This window comes from Furipterus horrens, unplaced genomic scaffold, assembly GCF_987537825.1.
Source record: "Furipterus horrens unplaced genomic scaffold, mFurHor1.1.pri manual_scaffold_7, whole genome shotgun sequence".
Taxonomy (NCBI): domain Eukaryota; kingdom Metazoa; phylum Chordata; class Mammalia; order Chiroptera; family Furipteridae; genus Furipterus; species Furipterus horrens.
The window spans coordinates 133,845,910-133,867,947 of NW_028327177.1; the positions used below are offsets into that span (position 1 = coordinate 133,845,910).

Here is a 22,038-nt window from a genome sequence, read left to right on the forward strand (position 1 = left end):
GGACTGTGGTTTGGGAACCGAGCTCCTGAGTGAGGCCTTATCTCGCGTCTCCCACTTTGTGTCTAAAACCCTAGTCAATGGAAACCTTGTACCACCTACCAGCAGTCAGCTCTTTGCAGATCCTCTGCGGCTCCCTCGAATTTAACCTTCAGAACCTCATCTGGTGCCTAGTGAAGGTTGAGGAGATACTGAATGAAGGAGCCTCAGTTTCTTCACTCACGGGGGACCAGATGATCCTTAAGATCCTTCACTTCGCAAAATGGATGTTTGGAGGAGAGACGCGTGTGATCTGAGCACTGGGTTTTACAGTTCCTTCCACACTGTTGAGTAATCTCCTGCTTTTCTTCAAGGCTGTTGCAGCCATGGGCTTTGCTGAGCAGCCTCCCTTTTGGATCACGCCTTCGGTGTTTGAGCTGGCTCCGGGGCAGGCCGTATCGGTGGAGGTAGGTCAATAGATGTGAGCATGTGTTTCCTCCTCCTTAGGACTGGCCATGGCTGTCTCCTCAACCGCTTGCATGACTGCATTGCCTCTGTGCTCTCATGACCCGAGTATCCATTCCCATCCCCGGTCCCAGCCTTGGTGGTTTCTGCATAGGAGCATGTTCTCACGTTCTGTACAGTGATGTCCTCGGACTCTCTTAGGACCTCTCTCACAAAGCAAGTGCAGAAAGCCCTAGCCCTTTCCATCACGATCCCTGAGCACTGCTTGTTCACACTGTTAGCCTGGGACTCACCTTCACCAGCATCGAAGCTGCTTCAGGATCTTCCCTTGGTTCTTCCTTCTCTCTTGGACATGCCTCCCCCAGTCTCTCTTTCCTGTTTTACCCTCAGGTAGGCCTTGCTCTCTGCAGAAGCTCTCAGGGTCTAACCCCACTGACTATGGGTTTCTCCTTTCCCAGCTGTCCCCTTTTAGTGGACCTTTCAGCCCAGTCACACCTGCTGATCGGTTGGTCCCTGGAAGAGCCTTTGAGAAATGGTGACATCTTCCTGCCCCTGTCACCCTCCCCGACTCCCTGGCCCAGGAGTCTTGTTCTGTGCTGTTACATGGCTGGCCGTGGGGCTCCCACCAACAGATGTGGCCTCCCACTGATGTTCAAGAGTAAAAGCTGCCTGGTTTCTGGAGAGGGGGTTTGCCTGCTCCATGTCATTGGGTAGTGAGAGCCGAGAGCCAAGACCTGTGGGTTCACAGACTCAGCTGCACTTTGCACCCCCCTGAGAAACTTGGAAACACGCTGAGGTCTGGGCCCCAGCCCTGGCATTCTGAGTCCATTGGTCTGGGCTGTGGCCTGGGCACAGGACGTTCAGAGCTGATTCTGGTGGGCAGCAAAGTTTGAGGACCACCGTCCTGTTTCTTTGCCCTGGCATAGAGGAAGGCTTCCTTTATCAGCTGCCTTCCAGTTTCAAGTGCCTGATGGGGTCTTGTTCTGGAGCCCTAGGGTGATGCTGTCCTGTTCCTGTCTGTGCTGATCTGAGTCCCCCATGTGAACCTGGCTCTTTGGGGTGGGGACCGGGCCAATTCAAGGGCATAGTAGAGCTTCATCAGTCCTAGTCTCCAGCCGAGGGGCAGGTTGGATTCTCTTGACATAGGCCAGGCCTTGTCAGAGCCTTGTCATGGTTTTAAGGAATTGGGGCTGCTCCCCTCTGACCAGGCCAGGATGTGCTCTTCATCCCATCTTCCCGTGATCCCCAAGGAAAGGAAGAGGACAGCAGCAGGAGTCTGTGGCGGCAGTGAGGAAGTCGGGGGACAGTCCTTATGTGTTTTGTTTATTGGCTGTTTGGGGTTTTGTTTGTTTTAAAATATATTTATATTTTCAAATAAGAATTTACATTTAAAAATTAAAAGATATAAATAGATAAACAGTGAAATGCTCCCGATCACCCCATTGTCTGTGGGTCTCTGTGAACTTTCTCCTCACATCCTTTCGACACGCTCCCTGCATTACTCTGGGGTGCAGCAGCCGCTGAAACCCCTGGCCTGAGGTAGAAGGTGGGGAGCCAGCAGGGAGGGGAGCAAAAAGCAGAGAACAAAGACAGGGTGTATGTCTGAGAAGAGGAGCCTGGCAGGTGGGGGTGGAAGCCCCTTAATGGGAGGTAACAGGGCCGTCCTCTGTCCCCCAGGTCTTGTTTCTCCCAACGAGCCTCGGGGAGGCAGAGCAGACTTTCATCATCACATGTGACAACTGCCAGATAAAGGAGCTGGTGACCTCAGGTGGGCTTGTGTGTGTGTGCCCAGGGTGGCGCTGCTGTGGATCCCCGAGCTCCGTTAGCTGCTGCACTGGCATTGGCATCAGGGGGCACTTTGCGGGGATGCTATAGCCTCTCTTCACCAGGGTCTAGTTTGGAGCCTCTCGCTCTGGTCAGATCTTGGAGACCCAAGCCAGTGTGGCCGTCAGGACAGTCCCAGGGAACCTTCTAGTGAGAGACAGATGGAAACCTGGGGTGAAATCTTCCATCATGTCACTTTGAAACTCATCTTGATCTCCTTTTGGGGAATTGCCAGTGACTGTCGCATAACAACCAGATGCACCTCTAGGTTTCTACGGGATTAGAGGGGCACCCCGCTGAATTTCCTCCAGATGCCTTTGCTCCTTTCTTTCTTCCTTCCTTCCATCCAGCTTTCTTTCCTCCTTCCTTCCATCCAGCTTTCTTTCCTTTCTTCCATCCATCTACCCTTGCTTCCTTCCTTCCATTTGTCCATCCATCTATTCTTCTGTCCATCAGTCTATCCATCCATCCATCCATCCATCCATCCATTCATTCATTCATTTATCTATCCATCCATCCAGTTTCACTCTGCAAGCATTAATTGAGTTCCCACTATGTGCCAGTTTATCGGAATCACCTCCTTTTGGTCTGTGACGATACAGGGCCATGAACCTGTGTGTTAATGGCCCCTAGTTCTCTTATGTACAGTTAATTCCCAGGGTTCTGATCAAGTTGTATGTGGGGTGGGTAGCATGGCTCCTGTTGACAGCCTTTGGCCAGAGAGTCCTGATTTCAGCCTCAATGAAACATCATTCCCCGATTTTGTCAGGAATCGGGCAGCTGATTGCTTTGGATCTGATCTATGTTTCTGGTGAGGAAAGTCAGCCAGAGCTTGGAGAGCTCACAGACTTAACAGCGCAGCACTTCATACGCTTTGCACCTGAAAACCTTCAGTCCACAGCGAGAAGACAGCTGATTATTAGAAACGCCACGTGAGTGGCCCCAATGCAGTAGCCCCTGACACACAGCCCTTCTTCTGCCTCACCTGGCCGAGCTCCCAGGGCAGCAGCTGGCTCCTTCCAAGGGCCAGGGAGGAGCCCGGGCACAGAATGGGAGGTTCCAGATTTGCACTGTCCACCGTGGTCGCCACTAGACACGTGGCTATTTCAATGGAAATCAATGAAAATTAAATGAAATTTGGAACTCCCTCCCCCTGTGGCACGAGCTATATTTTAGGCATTGACAAGCCACACATGCAGCTAGTGGCCATGATATTGGACGGTGCAGATATTCAAGATTTCCATCACCCCAGGGAGTGACATTGGACAGTGCTGCTCTAGACCATCCTGGACCATCCTTAGCCAGGAACAGTCTTCCGGAGAGTTCCTGCCCTGCCCGTGAGGGGAAGCCAGTCATGTCCCAAAGTCAGGCAGCCTGGCCTGTGGGTTCAGTCCTCCCCTGCCATTTCCTTCCTGACCATCCTCGGAGCACGGCCATGACACCAGGGCAGACCTCACAGGGCCTCCCAACCAGGCTGGCCTGGGGACCGCAGGCCTCACTCAGGCTTCTGTCACCCGGCCTGATGAGCCGCACTCAGCTGCCATCCTCCCTGCTGACAGCTGCTGTCAGCAGCCCACCTGGAGTCCTGCCCCTCCCACTACCACGGAGTTGTCACCGCTCCTGTTGGGAGCCAGTGGGCACCTATCTTTCTGGCCAGAACCATTGCTGGAAAGGTGGCGGGCAAGGATGAGGGTCAGTGTGGCAACTCTCATGTGGCAGGAGGCACTGCTGATCACTTTCCTGAGGTCTGGGGGTTGCCCAGAACTTTGCCGTTTAATGGTTGGGGCATGAGCCCCTGTGTTTGCTGTTTCTCCCGAGTCCCTGTGGTCGTAGCCTCCAGCTGCTGCAGGTAGGGAGAGGGGCTTCCTTAGGTGATCTCTGGCTGGGACTCCCTGACCCATGTGATGTCCCTTCCCCAGGCTCCTCCATGGGAAGGGCCTGAAGGTTGACCCGGCCATTCCCTGTCCTTGGGTCCTTTCCTGGTCCCTCCTGGAACAGGGCCAGGCTAGGCAGGGGGCCACAGGACCCAGTCCTGACAGAATCGGGACATGACCTTGGATCCATGGTCAATATTGCCCTCACAGGCATGTGGAGCTGGCCTTCTACTGGCAGATCATGAAGCCCAACCTGCAGTTCCTAATGCCCGGAGAGACCTATAGCGTGGACAGCATCAAGTACCACCCCGACAGGGAGACAGCCTTCTCCATCACACCCAAAGGGGGCGTTCTCAACCCCCACGCGGACCACGAGTTCATCCTGAGCTTTTCTCCTCACGAGGTTAAGATGGTGCCATCCTGGTAGTCACACATATTCGGGTCACGATATTTTCACCCTCTGGGCATGTTCCTCAGTGATGCTGAAGCCACAGCTGGGCCTGATTGACCCCCAGCACCCTGCGAGGCTGACACTTAGCTAGGAGCAGAGCTGGGGGACGTGCTGGTGTCAGGAGGAAGGCGCTCGTTTTGCCTGGCCCTGATCCTGCACACACCTGTCTGCAGGAAGGCCCGCCACTCAATTCCTCAGCTCTGGGTCCTTGCGTATTTCTGCTACGTCAAGGATGTCCCCGTCCTTGTCCAGCCCCTAGAAGCCCCCAGAGAGAGGCCCAGGCTCCTGAGGGCGAGGTTAACAGCTCCCAGGTGAGAGGGCATGAGAGCTGGGTACGAAGGCAGGTGCTCCAGCACCCCATTGGTGAGCTAAGTGGGTATCCCTCCCACCCCGTGCCCAGCTGCCCCACTGTCTGCCCCAGGGAGGGGGTGGTGCCTGAGACACATTGAGGGCAACGTTCGGATCAGGAGAGCCTTTTCTTCCTGTCTCCCAGGCCCAGTGAATGGAGGCACGCCCCCAGTCCTGGCAGCCACCCTCTCCCCCCCCCGGGGGGGGGCGGGGGGAGGGGGAAGCTGTGCTTTTCAGGCCTTTCTGGTTCCAAGGCCCCAGCCTCTCTTGGGGGCAGCCTGGCTGGAATGCGCTTTGTTTTCAGGGCGTTGTGGTTGTCTTGCAGCTGAAGAACTTCCACAGTGTGCTCCAGATGGTGCTAAAGGAAGTCCCAGAGCCCACGAGGTGAGCAGGGACGGGGCCCTGGACGAAGGGTGGGTAGCGGGGCCTGCCTTCCTTCCCCGTGGGGATGGTGGGTAGCGGGGCCTGCCTTCCCCGTGGGGATGGCGGGTAGCGGGGCCTGCCTTCCTTCCCCGTGGGGATGGTGGGTAGCGGGGCCTGCCTTCCTTCCCCATGGGGATGGCAGGTAGTGGGGCCTGCCTTCCTTCCCAGTGGGGATGGCGGGTAGCGGGGCCTGCCTTCCTTCCCCATGGGGATGGCAGGTAGTGGGGCCTGCCTTCCTTCCCAGTGGGGATGGCAGGTAGCGGGGCCTGCCTTCCCCGTGGGGATGGCGGGTAGCGGGGCCTGCCTTCCCCGTGGGGATGCGAAGGAAGGCGATGAGAAGGGGTGGAGAGCCACCTGAGCCCCAGGAGGCATTGACGCGGGGGAGCACATTAGCCTTGCCCTGGCACCCAGGCCGGGCGCGGCTCAGCATGCGGGGTGTAGAGCCTGCTGGACTCACTGTGTGAGCTCAGGCCACCCTGCAACCTTGGAGCTGTGCCCCGGCTCATTGTTGCCACCAGGCAGCCGGGCTGGTGGCCCCTGGGTGGTGGTGACTAATGAGGGACGGTTTTGCCCCCTGGTGGGTGTTAGTGGCCCACGCCTCCTGTAGCAATCCTAGGTGGGTGCCACACTGTGGTCTCAGCAGCAGCAGGGGAGGTGGCCCTGTCCCAGGCTCAGGTCGAGTTCCTGTCACAGCCACAGGCATTCATTGCTGTTTCAGGGTTTTGACTCATGCGTCTGATTTCAGGGGGCTGGGGAGCTGTGGGTAGGGGAGCGTTTTCTTTTCACAAAACTAAAGACATGGAACAGAAGCGAGGGCCACACAGGGCCAGCCTCTGGGCTGCGTCGGCTCCTAGCTCACGGTGGATGTGTGTTCAGTTCAGACCTGGAAAACCCCTCCTTCACCGTGGACGATGTGATCGTCCTGGAAGTGGAGGTGAAAGGCTCCGTAGAACCTTTCCAGGTTCTCTTGGAACCGTACGCCCTCATCATCCCCGGGGAGAACTACATTGGCATCAACGTGAGGAAAGAATTTAAGGTAGGCCGCTGTCTCGCCCCAGCCTGGGCTAGCTGAGGTGGTGCTGAACTTGGGCATCTAAGTAGAACGTGGCCGGAGGGGCGGATGGGGGCCGCCTCGTAGAGGATGAGTCCCAGGGCCCCTGAACCAACTTCATTCACACAGATGCTGGGCAGGGTGTGTCTGTCATTCCATCAGCTTCCCAGCATCCTCCAAACGACAGAACCAAGGAACCCATTCCTGTCTGTGCTCATGGGTCTTTGGCAGGCTCTGGCGCCCACACACCCTGCAGTGTGGTGTTGGTGCTGCTGGGTGGCCAGGAATTAGCTGGGAGGGTGTCAAGGGGACCTTTTGTGAGCCCACAGTCCCACAGCCCTTCCGCAGGTACAGATTTGATGTTTGGGGTGTGCCTTTCAGATGTGGAACAACAGCAAGTCCCGCATCAGGTACATGTGGGGGAAGATCAGCGACTGCCACATCATTGAAGTGGAACCCTGCACAGGGACCATAGGTACTGTGAGGACTGCGGGAGGGGTCGTGACCCGCCCGGAGCTGGCTGGGACGGGAGACCTCGGCGTGCAGGGCCTGGGCTGCAGCCTGGCAACCGTGCCTGAGAAGTCAGTGAAGGCCGATATCCAGGCCCAGCTGCAGAAGGAACCTGTTCCAGCTTCCCTTCTGCCCCCTCTCTCCTCTCTCCCAGAGGCCAGTGAGGCCGAGGACTTTGAGCTGAAGCTTACCGGGGGTGTCCCCGGCCCAACAAGCCAGGACCTGCTGTGTGAAATCAGAGACTCCCCCTCGCCAGTGGTGCTACACATCGAGGCGACATTTAAGGTGCTGCTGTGGGGGCTGGGCCGCTGGCTGGGCCAGGCAGGTGGCAGGGGTGGGGCACAGAGACCACTCCCAGGCGGCCTAGTGATGGTCCCCCTGGCTGTCTCAGGGGCCTGCTCTCGTCCTCAGCGTCTCAGCCCTTCACTTTGGTTTGCTGCGCCTCGGGGAGAAAGCCACCAACGCCATCCAGATCCAGAACACCAGCCCGCTCCCAGCCACGTGGTGCCTGAAGGAGAGCTCCACCTGCTTGGAAGCAAGGCAGGAGGGTGTAAGCCAGACACTGCTGGGTCCAGCGGTGCCCCCCACCCCGCCCCGCCCCCCACTCCCCACCCCACAGGAGCTGAGCTACCTGGGTCTCGTTTGAACTGTGACTCTTGTGCTGGGGCATTCAGAGGGTCGGGGCTGGGAGAGGAAAAGCCTGCCTGGTGACTTGCCTGACAGTGTCCCCACTTCTGCTCATCTCTGAGGCAGTCGGGTCCTTTCTACAGCAGAACTTAACCCCAAACTGAATTTCCTGTTACTTTCGCTACTGTCTAATGCAGAAATAGGACGTGGGTTTCTCCCTCCGTCAGAGCAGCCCGAGTCAGGAAGAAAATAGGCAGCTGAGCTGGGCGGGAGGTTTCCAGGGACCTCCAGGGAGGGACAGGCTGGGCCCGCTCACCCCAAGTTCCCTCCAAACTTCCCAGGGGTTGTGCCTGCAGTTTGAGTACCTGCCACCAGGTGGTGCTTGGGCCTGGGCTCCAGCCCAAACTGAAAGGCTCCAAAAAGAAAACACAAGATTCATTTCCAGGCAAATAGCACTTTTCTTTTTACTACAAAATAAGAGGACACTAACAGTGGCTACGCAGCATCATCATCACATTTAAATTGTGGCATCGCATTTAAACATACGATGTGCGATGCAGAAGAAGGCCAAGTCGCCATGTGTGAGTTACTCCCCAGCAGCGGTTAGCTGGAAATCGCCTGCTAGCCACCCCCAATCTTCACCCTTGGTGGCCTTAGATCCCTGGGAGTTTCCTTAGATGGCCATTGCACCTGTGAGCCTCTGGCCAGGTGTGTTTGGTAAAAGGACCTCCCTCTTGACTGCTTCCTCCCAAGGCCGGCCCCCCCATCTTGCATGTCCCCTTGCCCTCCTGGTCAGGACACTGCACACTCTCCCTTACACATTCAGAAGCCAGAGAGAGACAGTCACAGCCACGCAGGCGTCATTCCTGCTAACGCATGTTCCCCTCTCAGGACTTGCCCTCTCCACGCCAAAGCCACCCTCCTTTACCTGGTGGCCTTACTTCTCAGACGGGCACTCTGAAACTTGGAGGTTATAACATTTGCACTGAATCACAGCACCATCGCCAGGTGTCCTGTTACATGGGCTTGGAGTTAGCACTTGGCCACCTGGGGTCCATTGGTCTCCTTGCTTGGACTGTGAAACCACAGAAGCCTGGGACTGGGTCTGGGAACAGGCAAGCATCAGCGTGTAAGACAGGAACCCTTTCCTCTAACGAAACCTGACACAGGAGCCCAAGACTAGAATAAAGTATGACTTCTCTGGCTACCCGTGTTAGGTACCCCATCCTTCCTCTCCCCACTTCTGAGGAATCCCTGGGGTTTCCCAGAGCATAACTGGAAACTTAGGATCCACAGCCAACCTCCTGACTTGATAGACAGAAAGGGACAGGGTCACACAGCTGATGGGTGGTGGAATCATAGGAGATCCCAGGTCTCTAATTCCCAGTCTGTGTTTTTCTCCCACCGAGAAGAATAACTACATTTTAGAATGGAAATAATGGTCAGTTTATAGCATATTAAGATTTATGTCATAATCAAGGCTGGTAGGAATCCTGTCTCTACGGTTCTCTGCACTTTGTCCTTTTGAGGCCAGGGGACCCATAAACCTGGCCCCAGAGTACAGCCACACCCCTGGAGCTCTGAGAGAGATGCATATAAGGAACAAAGACCAGAGAAAGCAAGGGACTCTTTCCTCCCCAGGGAGCGCAGTCCTAAACTCCAGCCAGAACACACAAGGCACTTCTGAGAGTTAGGCCTAAGCAGCTTGTAGTGACAGCCAGCCCATCCCTTCCACCAGTGCCAGGGAATGAAACTTCAGAAGCAAAAGAGCACAGGGCCTGAGACAGCACAGCAGGGCCACCTGAGTGGGAGGTAGGGTGGGACAGGGCAGGCCAAGCCCATTGTGGGGCAGACAGGCTGCTGTCCAGGCAAGTGCCTTGTGTTCATTGTCTGGGTCTCATGGAAGGAAGAGACCAAAGAGGAATGACCTCCCTCCTGGGTGTAACCTTTCAATGGTGCCCTACTAGCCAGCGTGGCCCACCTGGGGCCATGGGACCTCTCAATCAGTCAAGGATAGAAAGAAAGGGGATAGAGACCTTACTCAGGTACACTCTTATTCCTGACCCTCTTCCCTTCCCCTCCCCCTTTGTCTATGTGGGGGAGGAGGAAGGCCTGCCTGGGGGGAGGGCAAGGGTTCGAAATTTGTGGCTACCTGAAAGCTTAACCCCTGGTCCCAATTTGGTGACTTGGTTGCTTTCCTTAAAGCCATCAGGGTGTTGACCCGTGCCTGCTCTGTGGGGCTGGGCAGACCTCTCAGGGAGCTACCACATCAACCCCCAGCATGGTCTCCACACCTCCCAGCATGTCACCTCTCATATCTTGGCCAGTGCGTGGGGACCTCATCCTTGGAGAGCCAGTTCCTGTCCTCTGACTCCTGAGACTCTTGCCCAGCTGTGTTCCCTACCTGCTTGCCTCCTTCTGGATCCTACATGGCTCTCGGAAGAGCTGCAAGCAGCTTGGGGGTGACGCTAGTTGGACACGGCCAGCCCCGAGTTCTGCAGTTCCAAATGTCCTCACTCCTTATCCCTCTGGGTTGACCTCCCAATCAGGTGTCTCCTTTCGACATTGAGCCCTCCAGCGGCCAGGCCCTCCCTCTGGGGGAGTGCAGCGTGAACATCACTCTGGAGGCTCAGCGGTGCCAGTGTCTGCAGACTGTGCTGGTGCTGGAGGTGGTCAATGGGCCCTGGAGGTAAGGGGACGGGGCGGAGGGGCGCTTACAGCACACGTTCCGCACTTACACGGTAAATTTACATACATTACGTGTAAGTAAGTCTCTGTTGGCACATCAGAATTTGAAGGTGTTAATACATGTTTATTCTATAAAATTTGGAAATTACAGAAAACACCCATTAAGGTAAACTATGTGCATGCCCTGTGACCCAGCATGAGCCCTTCCAGATGAACTCCCAGAGGAACTTACTCACGTGCAGTGGCCGCTGTGTGTTCGTGTGGGAGTTCTCATAGCGGGACTGTTTGTAACTGTGAAAAACTAGAAAAAACCAACATTCAATAGGAGAACAGACCCCAAACAGTTGTGACATATTTAAATGAGTGGATACTATTATATTCTGGGAGGAACACACTGAAGGTCTCAAAGATTATTAGTGATGTTCCCTCCCTCTCTTCCTTTCTTCCAGACAATTTCTTAAATATATAAAAATAGAATTGGCCCTGGCCGGGTGACTCAGTTGGTGGAGCATCGTCCTGTACACCAAAAGGTTGCAGGTTCAATCCCCAGTCAGGGCAATTGATAGATGTTAGGCTCTCACATTGATGTTCCTCCCTTTTTCTCTCTCCCCCTCCTCATTTCCCTTCCTCTCTCTCTCAAATCAATAACCATATCCTCAGGTGAAGATTTTTAAAAAATAGAATTGTAAAATGAACCCCATGTACCCATCACCGGCCTTCAATAATGATCAAATCACTGCCAAGACTGTGTCATCCACGGTCTCATCCACTTCTCCCCACCATCTCCCAAGTTATTTAGAAGCATAATATTGGTTTTCTTAAGCTGGCTGGTAGAAATATTCAGTATTATTTGTTAAACTAAATATATTTACCCTGTGTGCTTTATAGTCACTTCTACATGTATTTTGCGTTTGATTATGAAAACATTTAAATGCTCATTTTAAATCTTTATGGATACTCTTGAATGATCCTCTATTCATCATACAAAAAGAACAAAACATTAAAAACCCCAGACATATTTGTGTGGGTCTATTTCTAGGTTTTCTATATTTTCCCCCTGATCTGTGTTCATATTCCTCAACCAATAGCACACTGTCTTACTTACTGTAGATATAGAGCAAGTCTCAACATCCAGTAGAATGATTTTCTACTTTACTCCTCTGTTAAAAAATTGTTGGCCTGGCTGCTGTGGCTCAGTGGATTGAGCATCGGCCTGCAAACCAAGTGTCGCTGGTTCAATTCCCAGTCAGGACACATTACTAGGTTGCACGTTGGGTCCCCAGTTGGGGACGCATGAGAGGCAACCACACAGTGATGTTTCTCTCCCTCTCTTTCTCCTTTCCCCTCTCTCTAAAAATAAATAAATAAATAAATAAATAAAAACAAATATTAAAAAAATTGTTATAGTCATTCTATGTCTTTTGTCTTTCCATATAAATGTTATAATCAGCTTGTTTATATCTACAAAATAGTTCCTGGGAGTTTGACAAGAATTGTGTTAAAACTATAGATTGATTTGGGGAGAACTGACACCTTTCCTGTGTTGACTCTTCTAAGCCATGAACACAGCATGTCCTTCCATTTACTAAGTCTTCTTCGATTTCTTTCATCAGTGTCTTTTAGTTGTCAGCACACAAATCCTGTACATGTTTTATTAGATTTATACCTAAGTATTTCCATTTGGCGAGCAATTATAAATGGTAATGTGTTTTTTAAAAGATTTTATTTATTTATTTTCAGGGAGAGGGGAAGGGAGGGAGAAGGAGAGGGAGAGAAACATCAATGTCCGAGAGATACATAGGTTGCCTCTCACACGCCCCTGTCTGGGGACCTGGCCTGCAACCCAGGCATGTGCCCTGACTGGGAATTGAACTGGCGACCTTTCAGTTTGCAGGCCGGTGCTCAATCCACTGAGCCACACCAACCAGGGCGGTGTTGTATTTTTAATTTCTGTTTCCACATGTTCATTGTTAACATATAAAAGTATGATTGATTCTTGTATGTTGATTCTGTACCCTGTAACTTCGCTGCCTCATTAGTCCTAGGAGTTTTTAAAAAATAAATTCCTTGGGATTTTCTACATGTACCATCATGTCATCCGCGAATAGGGATAGTTTTATTTCTTTTCTTCTGATCACTATGCCTTCTTCCCTGTGCTCCAGCTACCTCCCTGTGTATGCCGAAGTACAGGAGCCCTATGTATACCTTCGGAGCAGCCAGGTGGAAGTCAGCAGCCTCTACCTGGGCGTACCCACAAAGGCATCCATCACACTCATCAACGGAACACTCCTGCCCACCCAGTTCCACTGGGGCAAGGTGCGTGAGCCACCCTGTCGCACCAGGTCCGCAGTCCTCCACACCACATGCCCCAGGACAGAGGCTCAGCCTCCCTTCCACAGCCTGTCCTTGCCCCACAGTGCCCAGAAAAGCTGGACCCCTCGAAGGAGCTGCACATCTGGTCTGGCTTTTCCGTGGCCTGCCTTCAGGGAGTTCTAGTTCCCTCTCTGAGAAGAAGTCTCCGGGGCACACAGCTAGACCGCCCAGCCCATGGCTGGTCCACGCAGCTGTTGGCAGCCCAGCTGAGGCCCTGTCTGTGGGGCTGACAGCTCTGCATGCCAAGGGGGAGAGAGCTGCATCCCTGTGCATCAGAGGCAGCTGTCCTCTGCTCCCCAACACTGGGCCTCCCAGGGCAGCTTATGTAGTCCAGGCAACCCTTGACAGACTCAAGGTCCATCCGGGGTTCAGAAGGAGAGGAGGAGGGACCTGTGGTTTATCCCCACCAGTAAGCACCCGGCCCTACTGGCCCTGCTGTGGGCCCCCGTCTGCCAGCCTCCAGCAGAGCATGCAGCAGTGCTGGGCACTCTGTTGGGACCCCTCGTTCATCCTGGGAGTCCAGCACATGACAACAGACCCACCCTTGTGTCTGCCAGCTCCTGGGGCACCAAGCAAGTTTCTGCAGAGCAAAGGTCTCCCCCAGACATGGCACCCTGGGCCCCAGTGAGGAGTTGCAGCTCAGTCTGGAGCTGACTACTCATACCCAGGTGAGGAGGAATATGGGGTGGCCAGGTGACGGAGAAGGTACCCTACGATTGTCTGCCTCTGTGCCAGCAAGGAGGTTGGCTCAGACCCCACTCCTGGTCTTTGTGAGTGGGAAAGAGATGTCTTGTGTTTGAGTCTGGGGCCCCCATTCCTGTTGGCCTGCTCTTTAGGGACGCTAGGTCAGAAAGCTTGGAGCAGGCCTGGGATAGATGCGCCCTGGGACCCAGTGGCCACATCGAGTCTTGGCACCCAATTTAGCCCTCCCCAGGCTGTTCTCTGTGGCCACAGGCGGGCTCATCTTTCCAGTTTCCCAGAGATCTGAGCAGAGTTGCTGCTCGTGGCAGGCCCCATGCTGGGCGCCGCTGGGGAGGCTAACTGGCAGCCCGGTCCCCCCTAACAAAGGCTCACCTTCTCCGTGGCCTGGCGCACAGGGAGGCCAGCAGGGTGGCACATGAAGAGCTTCTTCCTTCAGAAACTTGCAGACCCAGGTCCCAGGTCCTCACTGGCAAACCTGGGGACAGCGGGCTTTCTTACACACCTGAGCCTGAGTTCTAGGGAGACAGACAGGTGGGCTCAGGCCTGGCACGGAGTGCACCTCACTCAGGAAAGGTTGAGCTTCATGTAGCTTCTCCAGGGGTCCACCCTGAGGGTCTTCTTTCATGTGGAGCAGACACAGCCAGGACCCCTGAGGAAGGCGCCGGGCCTCCTGGAGGCAGTGTGTGGCTGACAGGTAGGGCCTGTGGCTGGTGGCTCACGGAGGGACCGGGGCGCTCTGCACAGAGGTGACCCGGGACAGAAGCCAAGGCCTTCATGCTGAGCACCCCCCGCAGCAGCTACCCGGGACACCGCCCTGGGACTCACCTGTGGTAACGTGTCCCCGGTGGGCTTTCTTCTAGGAAGAGCTAACCAGTCTGGCCCTCCCTTGTACCGTGTCAGGCATGAAGGAGCCACTGGTTCTGGGCATCTCTGGGAAACCCCAGGGACTGCAAGTGGACATCGCCATCTCTGCGGAGGGCTCTGATCGGTGAGCCCAGGGCTAGGGCTGGGGCTGCGGCCGAGCGTGGAGGGGACCTTGAGAAGGACCAGTGTTGCCCCGGGTGCCATTCTCCTCCCAGCCAGTTCCGACAGCCAGGAATAGGCCCCTCACCACCTCTGTGGGGACAGATTCCTCGAGCCATCCCGGCCCTCTCTGTGTTCTTGCCCAGCACACATGGAGACAGGGTGTCCAGGCAGGTGGGAGATGGCAGGGGACAGGGCTCTGGGTACCTTGGACTTTCCCACGTGAGGCCTAGCCACCGGGAGATGAGCCAGCCGGTTCCTGGCCAGGGGGTTGAAGTTGGAAGCCTCCCTTGGCATCATGGGCTGCAGGGCAGCTGCTGGAAGAGGTGGGGGTCTGAGCATGAAGCCTGGTTTCTAGATAGCCCTTGCTCCCGTACCCGTGGTGGCTCGCTGGGCAGGGCCAAGGGTGGCGTGTAACCTGGTGCCCATGGGCACGGGGCAGTGTCCCCAGCACAGAGCCGGGGCCAGGCCACAAGGAGGAGCCCCGCCTGGACTTCGGCTCCGCCGTGCCACTGAGGACCCGCGTGCAACGCCAGCTCATCCTGACCAACCGCTCCCCGATACAGGCCCCTTTCACCCTCCAGTTTGAGTACTTTGGGAGCCCTCAGAACAGCCTGAGCCGAAAACGCAGCCTGTAAGTCTGGCTCCTTTCAGAAGCTGCCCCTGGGAAGGAGGTGGCCAGGTGGGGTTTGCCCCGATGGGCCTCTGTGGGACTCAGGTGGCCAGAAGCAGGTGGGGGTGAGTGGGAGGGTGTGTTTTCGCAGGTAAACATGGGGAAACGGTTCCTGTGGCCGACCTCTCAGACCCGGCAGGGCCTGTGGGAGAGGCTGGGTGGAGGGCTGCTGAGTCGGGCTGGTGGATGAGGGGGAAATCACTGGAGACGCAGGGAACCGTGGGCAGAGATGTGGCAGTGAGGCGTTCTGCAAAGCTGTCGCTTGGAATCAGCCACGGGGAAAGTATTTACACCACAGGGACTGGCACTTTCCCAGCACATCACTGCAACACCTCCCTGCCAAGTCGCCGAAGGCAGGGGAGCCCAGCGTTAGAACCACTGCCATGGGTGGTGGGGAACCACTCAGTTTCTAAGCCATCAACTGCCCCACTCCAGAAAAGTTCTGGACAGATGTCAGCAGGAAAGACTGGCGGCAGGGGTCTGTTGTAGAAAGCTGGGCAAGAGATGGGGAGTCTGGGCTGGGTTAGCATCCAGGGGTCAGTCACCAAAGCACAGAAACTGGGCATAGGGGTCCCTACCCCTAGAGCCCTACTGACTTTCTTGGGAGGCAACCCCTGGGGCTGGTGGGTAGCTTTGGATAGTAGGGATGTGGCAGGAGCAAAGACCAGAGAAGGAGGTGAAGAAGAGACCTGACCAGCTCTCCCCTGGGAGGAGTGGGCAGGGCTGTCTTCCTCTGCTGGGCACCTGGTAGCATGCTGGTTGACAGGGTCTGGTTGGCTTGATGCTATTTTTGTGTCCTGTCTGGTGAAGCCCTGACGTGTCTCCTGCCCTGCTGAAGACGGCACGGATTCGCCAGCAGTTGGCCAAGCGAGAGCAGCTGGGTGAGATTCCCAGGGCAGGCTCTGAGCCCGGGCATGGGCAGAGCAGGATTTTCCGTGACATCCTGATGATACGGACCCCGACCATCTCAGTGTCTTTTCTGGCAAGGTCCCTGAGATGGCTGTGGCCCCACCCCACCTGACAGCGCCCCTCTTTTGAATGAGGCCTTCTCCATGGTAGAGCATAAGGCTCGTGCACAGGACCTGGATTTGATTTGGGGTGGGGAGCGGCTCAGAAGGGAGGGCTCCCTCTGGGGGCTGGCCCCTGTGCTCTGGGATCCCAGAGGAGGATTAGCTTGTCTGGTACAGTGCTTTGCTGATGCCTGAGGGTTTGGACCTCATTTCCCCCCACCCTGAGGGACTGAACTCCCTTTCCTGGTTCTCCCCCAGATTTTATGGAAAGCATGTTGTCTCACGGGAAAGGAGCTGCCTTCTTTCCCCACGTTTCCCAGGGCATGCTGGGGGCCCACCAGCAGCTCCACATAGACATCACAGGCTGTGCAAACATGTGGGGCGAGTACTGGGACAACCTCATCTGCACGGTAAGGGCTGGCAGGTGGGTCATGGCCTGGGGTGCAGGGAACCTGACCTTGGCCCTCACCTCCATGCTCTCTCTTCTTCAAAACCCAGCCCTTAGCCTCTCAAATCTCACCAGGTAGAAAGACTTGAGTAGGGGGTGGGCATCTGCACCTGCAGCAGCCACTGGGATTCAGGCATGAGGCATCCTTGTGAGCAGCGGAAGCTTCCGCGCCTTCTCCCATGAGGTCCCATGGCTGGGACCACACTGAGGAGGGCAGAGGAATCCGATAGGCTGCCTACCTGGGCCAGGACCTGCAACCCCGAGTGGGGAGTAAGTATGGAGAGACAGTGGCGTTCTCCCAGAGCCAAAGCCTGGCCCAGCTCTCAGCGCATTCATTCATCATCCTGTCGGCTCATTCATTTACTCATCCACTCACTCAGCGTGAAATTGAACACACAGGTTCCCGTGTGGTCCACTGGACTGCAGAGGATACGGGGACAAACAAGATGACAGAAAACAGCACCAAGTGGCTTCCTAGTTTAGTAAACAGGGATGAAATGTGCACATTATCCTGCACTGTTCAGTTATCACATAGAAGATTCTCATGAACTATTGACTATACTGGACAGGGTCATTAGGGTAGATATTTGCTTTACATTGTTTGTATTATGTATGACAAAAGGGTTGATCACCTCAATATACAAAGAATTCTCAGCCAACAGTAAGGGAGACAAAGCAGCCCAGGTGGGCAAAGGAGTTTTGAACAGGCAATTCACGAGTGGCAAATATAGGTGTCACCATCAGTGGTCATTAAAGTCACACCAAAATCCTGGTTTTGGTAAGAGTCACAAGGTTTAAAAGCAGCGGTGGGGGGCGCAGGGGAAAGGGTGCCCTCTCACTGCAGGCTCAGGCTGGGAAATGGGTGTCATCCTTTGCAGGCACTTTAGCCATGCGCTGGGTACACCCATGTAAAGGTTCCCCAAGGACAGAGTGGCTATGTGAACAAATAGCTTTGTACTGCGTTTCCTTTCCTTCTCCACATTGTTTATCATAGAAGGAGTGGGGGCGGGGGGGAGGAAACAACCTAAGTGCCCACGTCTGTCAGTAGATAAAAACATGGGCTACATTCATACGATGGAATTCTGCACAGCCCATTAAATGACGCTGTAAACCTTCATTAGTACCATTATATGTGTGAAGAGAAAAGAGATGACCGAACAAAAGCATGCCGTCCGCTCCTCATTTATATTGCTGTTTTACGTACACCAAAGAAGTCTGTCTAGACAGTTGTACGTGAAAATGTTGACAGGTATAGGATCAGGTTAGGGGTGTGGGATTATGGGTGATTATCACACTGTGTTTTTAATTTTTTTTTTTTTTTTTTTACTTTTTATTAGCAGAGAAAAATAATAAAGTTCTTTCCATTTAAAAGATACAGAAACTGGATGAAATGGGCCCTAAGGGGTGAAAGGTGGTCAGGCTGGGAGGTCTGTGCAGGTCTGGGGCAGGGCAGGACAGCAGAGACGGAGGGAAGGGAAGGGCAGGGGAGCCGGGCCGGGGGCCAGGCAGCCCCGGCTTCTGGGGTGTCCAGGGTGAGCCTCCGACAGTGAGGAATGAGTCCAGGCCCAGCTGGGACCAAGCCGTGGAGACCATGGGCTGCTGGAGGAAGGGCCTTGCATGAAGGACATGGGGAGCCAGGGAAAGTGGTGGCAGCAGGGGACAAGAGTGACAAAGGATTGGGGTGTGTTTGCAGGTGGGAGACCTGCCACCGTCAGTCATCCCGGTGCACATGGCAGTGGTGGGCTGCCCCATCAGCTCTCTGAGGACCAACTACACTACTGACCTGTTCCAGAAGGAGCCTGTCGTCAGGTGCCCCACCCCTGCCTCATTCTCTGCCCCCTTGTAACCCTCTGGCCTCCACTCTGGGCTGCCCTCTTCTTACTCTCCAACTGGCCCAGGCCACTTGGTGCCACCCAGCAAGAAAGACCCAGGGCAGGGTTGCCCTGGAGGGGTGAAGCCTCAGGGGACATGCACATCTCAGATGGCATTTGGGGACAGAGTAGTCATTGTGGCTTGAGGTCAGTGCCAGACCCAGGGCACCTCATACCAACTGAGATGGGATCTGTGGGTCACCGTGGTTGCACGGAGGGGAATGGGGGGTTGTCACCCAGGCAGTGAGCAGTGCTGGGTCACAGTTCACCAGGCAATGCATGGGGAAGGCCACCAGCCCTTGGGTCTAGGTGCCTGTAGGATGAAGACGGACCGCTGGGGCGTCCTCCCTGCCTGAGCCCCCACAGCAGCCCTCCGTGTGCTGGCTGCGGCTGTGCTGAGCCTGGTCTCCTGCCTCCAGGTTCAGCACCCAGGTCTCTGGAGGAGATACGGTCACCCGGGTCCTGCGCCTGCATAACTCCAGCCCCTGTGGTAAGACACTCACGAGATAAATTAGGTCTCTCACTATAGGTTGTACCATGTGGTGAGCCAAGCTGGGAGGGACGATGGCACTGGGAGGAGCTGATGGCCCATGGTTACTGAGGGAGGCCCCTGAGGACCAAAGTCGGGAGTGACCAAGCCAGTCAGGGGTTGCCAGAGAGAGAGCCACTTGTACCCTTGAGGACAGGAGTTGGCCTTGCCCAACCCTGAGCACAGGGACAGACACTGGCAGGGCACACTTTTTCTCACTCCTTTATCCAGCAGTGTCTGAGCTACATGCCAGGTTCTGTGCAAGGAGATGGGGATACTGAGGAAATAGGACAGCTAGTCCTCTGCTGAGTGGCTTCTGTCCTCATGGGCAGGACACACAAGACGGTGGGCTGCCCTCGTGCCGAGCGCACTGAGTGTGATAGGGGGGAAGGCCAGAGTGCTGGGGACTGTATCCAGGTGGAGGGCTGTTCGGGCCGAGTCCAGGAGGGAGGGTGAGCCACCTGGGCCCCGGGGAGCATACGAGGATGAAGAATATCTGGGCCACAGAAGAGTGGTGGTCATCTCAAAACCAGTCAGAGCATCCCAGTGAGGGTTCGGGGCATCTCAAGGCGGGGCTACCCCAGACCAGCTGAACCAGCGTGTCCAGGGCCAGAGCCTGCGCGCCGTGGTCTTCAAGCACCACTGGTGAGTCTAAGGAACGTGCAGCTGGGGGAGAGAACTGCCACTCCGTGTGACTTTGCTGCTTTTAGTCTACTAGATCCGTGTAATTTAGAAAGGGTGTATGTATTGAAGTAAACTACTCCGATCACATCTTGATCAAGTTCTCTTGGCACTTCAGTACTTTTATGTTTTTAGCTGCTCTGTTCTCAGATGCGTTTGAGGACTGAATCTTCATAAACAATGCCTTTTCTCACCCAGCCTCACCTTGCGCTGTAGTAACATTGCTGCACCTGGTTGCACATTGGCGTTGGGTGGTATCTCTTCACCCATCCCTGATTGACCCTTGTGACTATGATGTGTGTTTCTTGGTAACCAACAGAGAGCTGAGGTTTCTAAAAACTCAATCTGGTGTTCTATATCTTTTAAGAGGAAAAGCCATTCAATCTATATATTTTTTGTTTTTTTAATTCTATTTTATTGATTATGCTATTACAGTTCTGATTTTTCCCCCATTTCCCCACTCCACCCAGTACCCACCACACCCTCAGGCCATCCCCCCACCATTGTTCATGTCCATGGGTCATGTGTATAAGTGCTTTGGCTACTCCACTTCCTATACTGTACTTTACATCCCTATGGCTATTCTGTAACTGCCTATTTGTACTTCTTCATCCCATCACCTCTTCACCCATCCCCCGCACCCTCCTCCCATCTGGCAACCATCAAAATGCTCTCTGTATCCATGATTCTGCCTCTGTTCTTCTTGTTGGCTTAGTTTGTTTTTTAGGTTCAGTTGTTGATAGGTATGTATTTATTGCCATTTTATTGTTCATAGTTTTGATATTCGTTTTCTTAAATGTGTCCCTTTAACATTTCATATGATAAGGGCTTGGTGATGATGAACTCCTTTAGCTTTACCTTGTCTAGGAAGCACTTTACCAGCCCTTCCATTCTAAATGATAGCTTTGCTGGATAGAGTAATCCTGGTTGTAGGTCCTTGCTTTTCATCACTTTGAACACTTCTTGCCAATCCCTTCCAGCCTGCAAAGTTTCTTTTGAGAAATCAGCTGACAGTCTTATGGAAACTCCTTTGTAGGCAACTCTCTTCTTTTCTCTTGCTGCTTTTAAGATGCTCTCTTTATCTTAAACCTTTAGCATTTTAATTATGATGTGCCTTGGTGTGGTCCTCTTTGGGTCTAGCTTGTTTGGGACTCTCTGTTCTTCCTGGACATTTCTATTTCCTTTACCAAATTGGGAAGTTTTCCTTCATTACTTCTTCAAATTTTCAATTTCTTTTTCTTCCTCTTCTCCTTCTGGCACCCCTATGATTTGGATATTGGTTCGTTTAAAGTTGTCCCAGAGGTTCCTAAGCCTCTCATTATTTTTCAATTCTTGTTTCTTTATTCTGTCCTGGTTGACTGTTTATTTCTTCCTTATGTTCCAAATCATTGATTTGAACCCCAGTTTCCTTCCCTTCACCATTGTTTTTTTTGTGGTTTTTTATTCATTTTACTTTGTATAGCCTTCACTTCTTCCCTTATGTGTTTGCCATACTCAATCATCTCTGTCAAGTCTTTGAGTATTGTTATCACCAGTGTTTTGAACTCTTCATTTGTTAGGTTGGTTATCTCCTCCTCACTTAGTTCTCCCTCTGGAGCCTTGATGTGCTCCCTCTTTTGGGCCATACTTCTCTGTCTCCTCAACTTTACAACCTCCTGTGTTTGTGTCTTAGGTAGAGCTGTCACATCTGATATGTTGTAAAGGGAGGAGCCTTAGGTATTGTCAGTGCTGGGCAACCTATTTCACCACATTGTGGTGCTGTATATGGGGGAGGGGTCTGAGAGGGAACAATGCGGCTTGCTCGGCACTCGCTCCTTTTCCAGTCACTTTATCCATTTCCTGTGTGTGACTTGTGCCCCTTTAGCTGTTGACCTGGTGATGGTCCCCAGAGTGGATGGGTTTGCAGATGTTCTAGGATTATGGGGGCTCTCTAAATAGACTCTCCTGAGAGACCAGTAGTTTCTTCCGCCACTACATCCCCAACTGGCTTTCACAGCCAGAAGCAATGAAGCTTTATATTCCTGGTGCTGGAACCATGCACTGCGCAGTCTGGTCTGGGACTGGGCTTGCTCTCCAGGTGTCCCTCCTGGCTTTTATAATGTGTGACTGCTCTTAATGCTGGCCAGCCACAGCCATTACCTTGCCACTGCTGCCACCACACCATGTCCTCTCCCCCCGGCTCTGCCCCTCCTACCTGTCTGGATGATTATTACTTCTTTATATCTTTGTTTGTTGGACTTCCATGCAGTTTGATTTTCTGGTAGTTTTTTGTTTTGAGGTAGATGTATTTCTTCTTGTGGTTCTGCAAGGAGGCAAAATGTGTCTACTTACACCTCCGTTTTGGCTGGAAGTTTTGACATAATAGTCCTTAAACACTAGCCTGGCTGGGGAAGTATGTGAATGCAGATGGGGCTGATGGATGGAGGGGGAGAAGGTAGGGGGATACAGGAGTTGGAGGGTCCAAGTCGGTCAACAAATAGACCAGGAGAAG

The 22,038-nt window shown here is 53.9% G+C and overlaps 1 protein-coding gene across 1 annotated transcript in view; it reads left to right on the forward strand.

Moving 5' to 3' along the window:
• DLEC1 (DLEC1 cilia and flagella associated protein) overlaps positions 1 to 22,038 on the forward strand; it is a 50,306-nt gene that overhangs the window by 22,672 nt on the left and 5,596 nt on the right. Inside the window, exons 10-27 of the mRNA XM_090284513.1 lie at positions 351 to 443; positions 2,119 to 2,209; positions 3,035 to 3,197; positions 4,350 to 4,542; positions 5,264 to 5,322; positions 6,238 to 6,397; positions 6,794 to 6,887; positions 7,077 to 7,207; positions 7,314 to 7,472; positions 10,099 to 10,238; positions 12,400 to 12,553; positions 13,168 to 13,278; positions 14,173 to 14,300; positions 14,778 to 14,969; positions 15,819 to 15,889; positions 16,277 to 16,428; positions 18,160 to 18,275; positions 18,757 to 18,827. Coding sequence (XP_090140639.1) covers positions 351 to 443; positions 2,119 to 2,209; positions 3,035 to 3,197; positions 4,350 to 4,542; positions 5,264 to 5,322; positions 6,238 to 6,397; positions 6,794 to 6,887; positions 7,077 to 7,207; positions 7,314 to 7,472; positions 10,099 to 10,238; positions 12,400 to 12,553; positions 13,168 to 13,278; positions 14,173 to 14,300; positions 14,778 to 14,969; positions 15,819 to 15,889; positions 16,277 to 16,428; positions 18,160 to 18,275; positions 18,757 to 18,827 — 2,278 coding nt within the window. The remainder of the gene's footprint in view (positions 1 to 350; positions 444 to 2,118; positions 2,210 to 3,034; positions 3,198 to 4,349; positions 4,543 to 5,263; positions 5,323 to 6,237; positions 6,398 to 6,793; positions 6,888 to 7,076; positions 7,208 to 7,313; positions 7,473 to 10,098; positions 10,239 to 12,399; positions 12,554 to 13,167; positions 13,279 to 14,172; positions 14,301 to 14,777; positions 14,970 to 15,818; positions 15,890 to 16,276; positions 16,429 to 18,159; positions 18,276 to 18,756; positions 18,828 to 22,038) is intronic.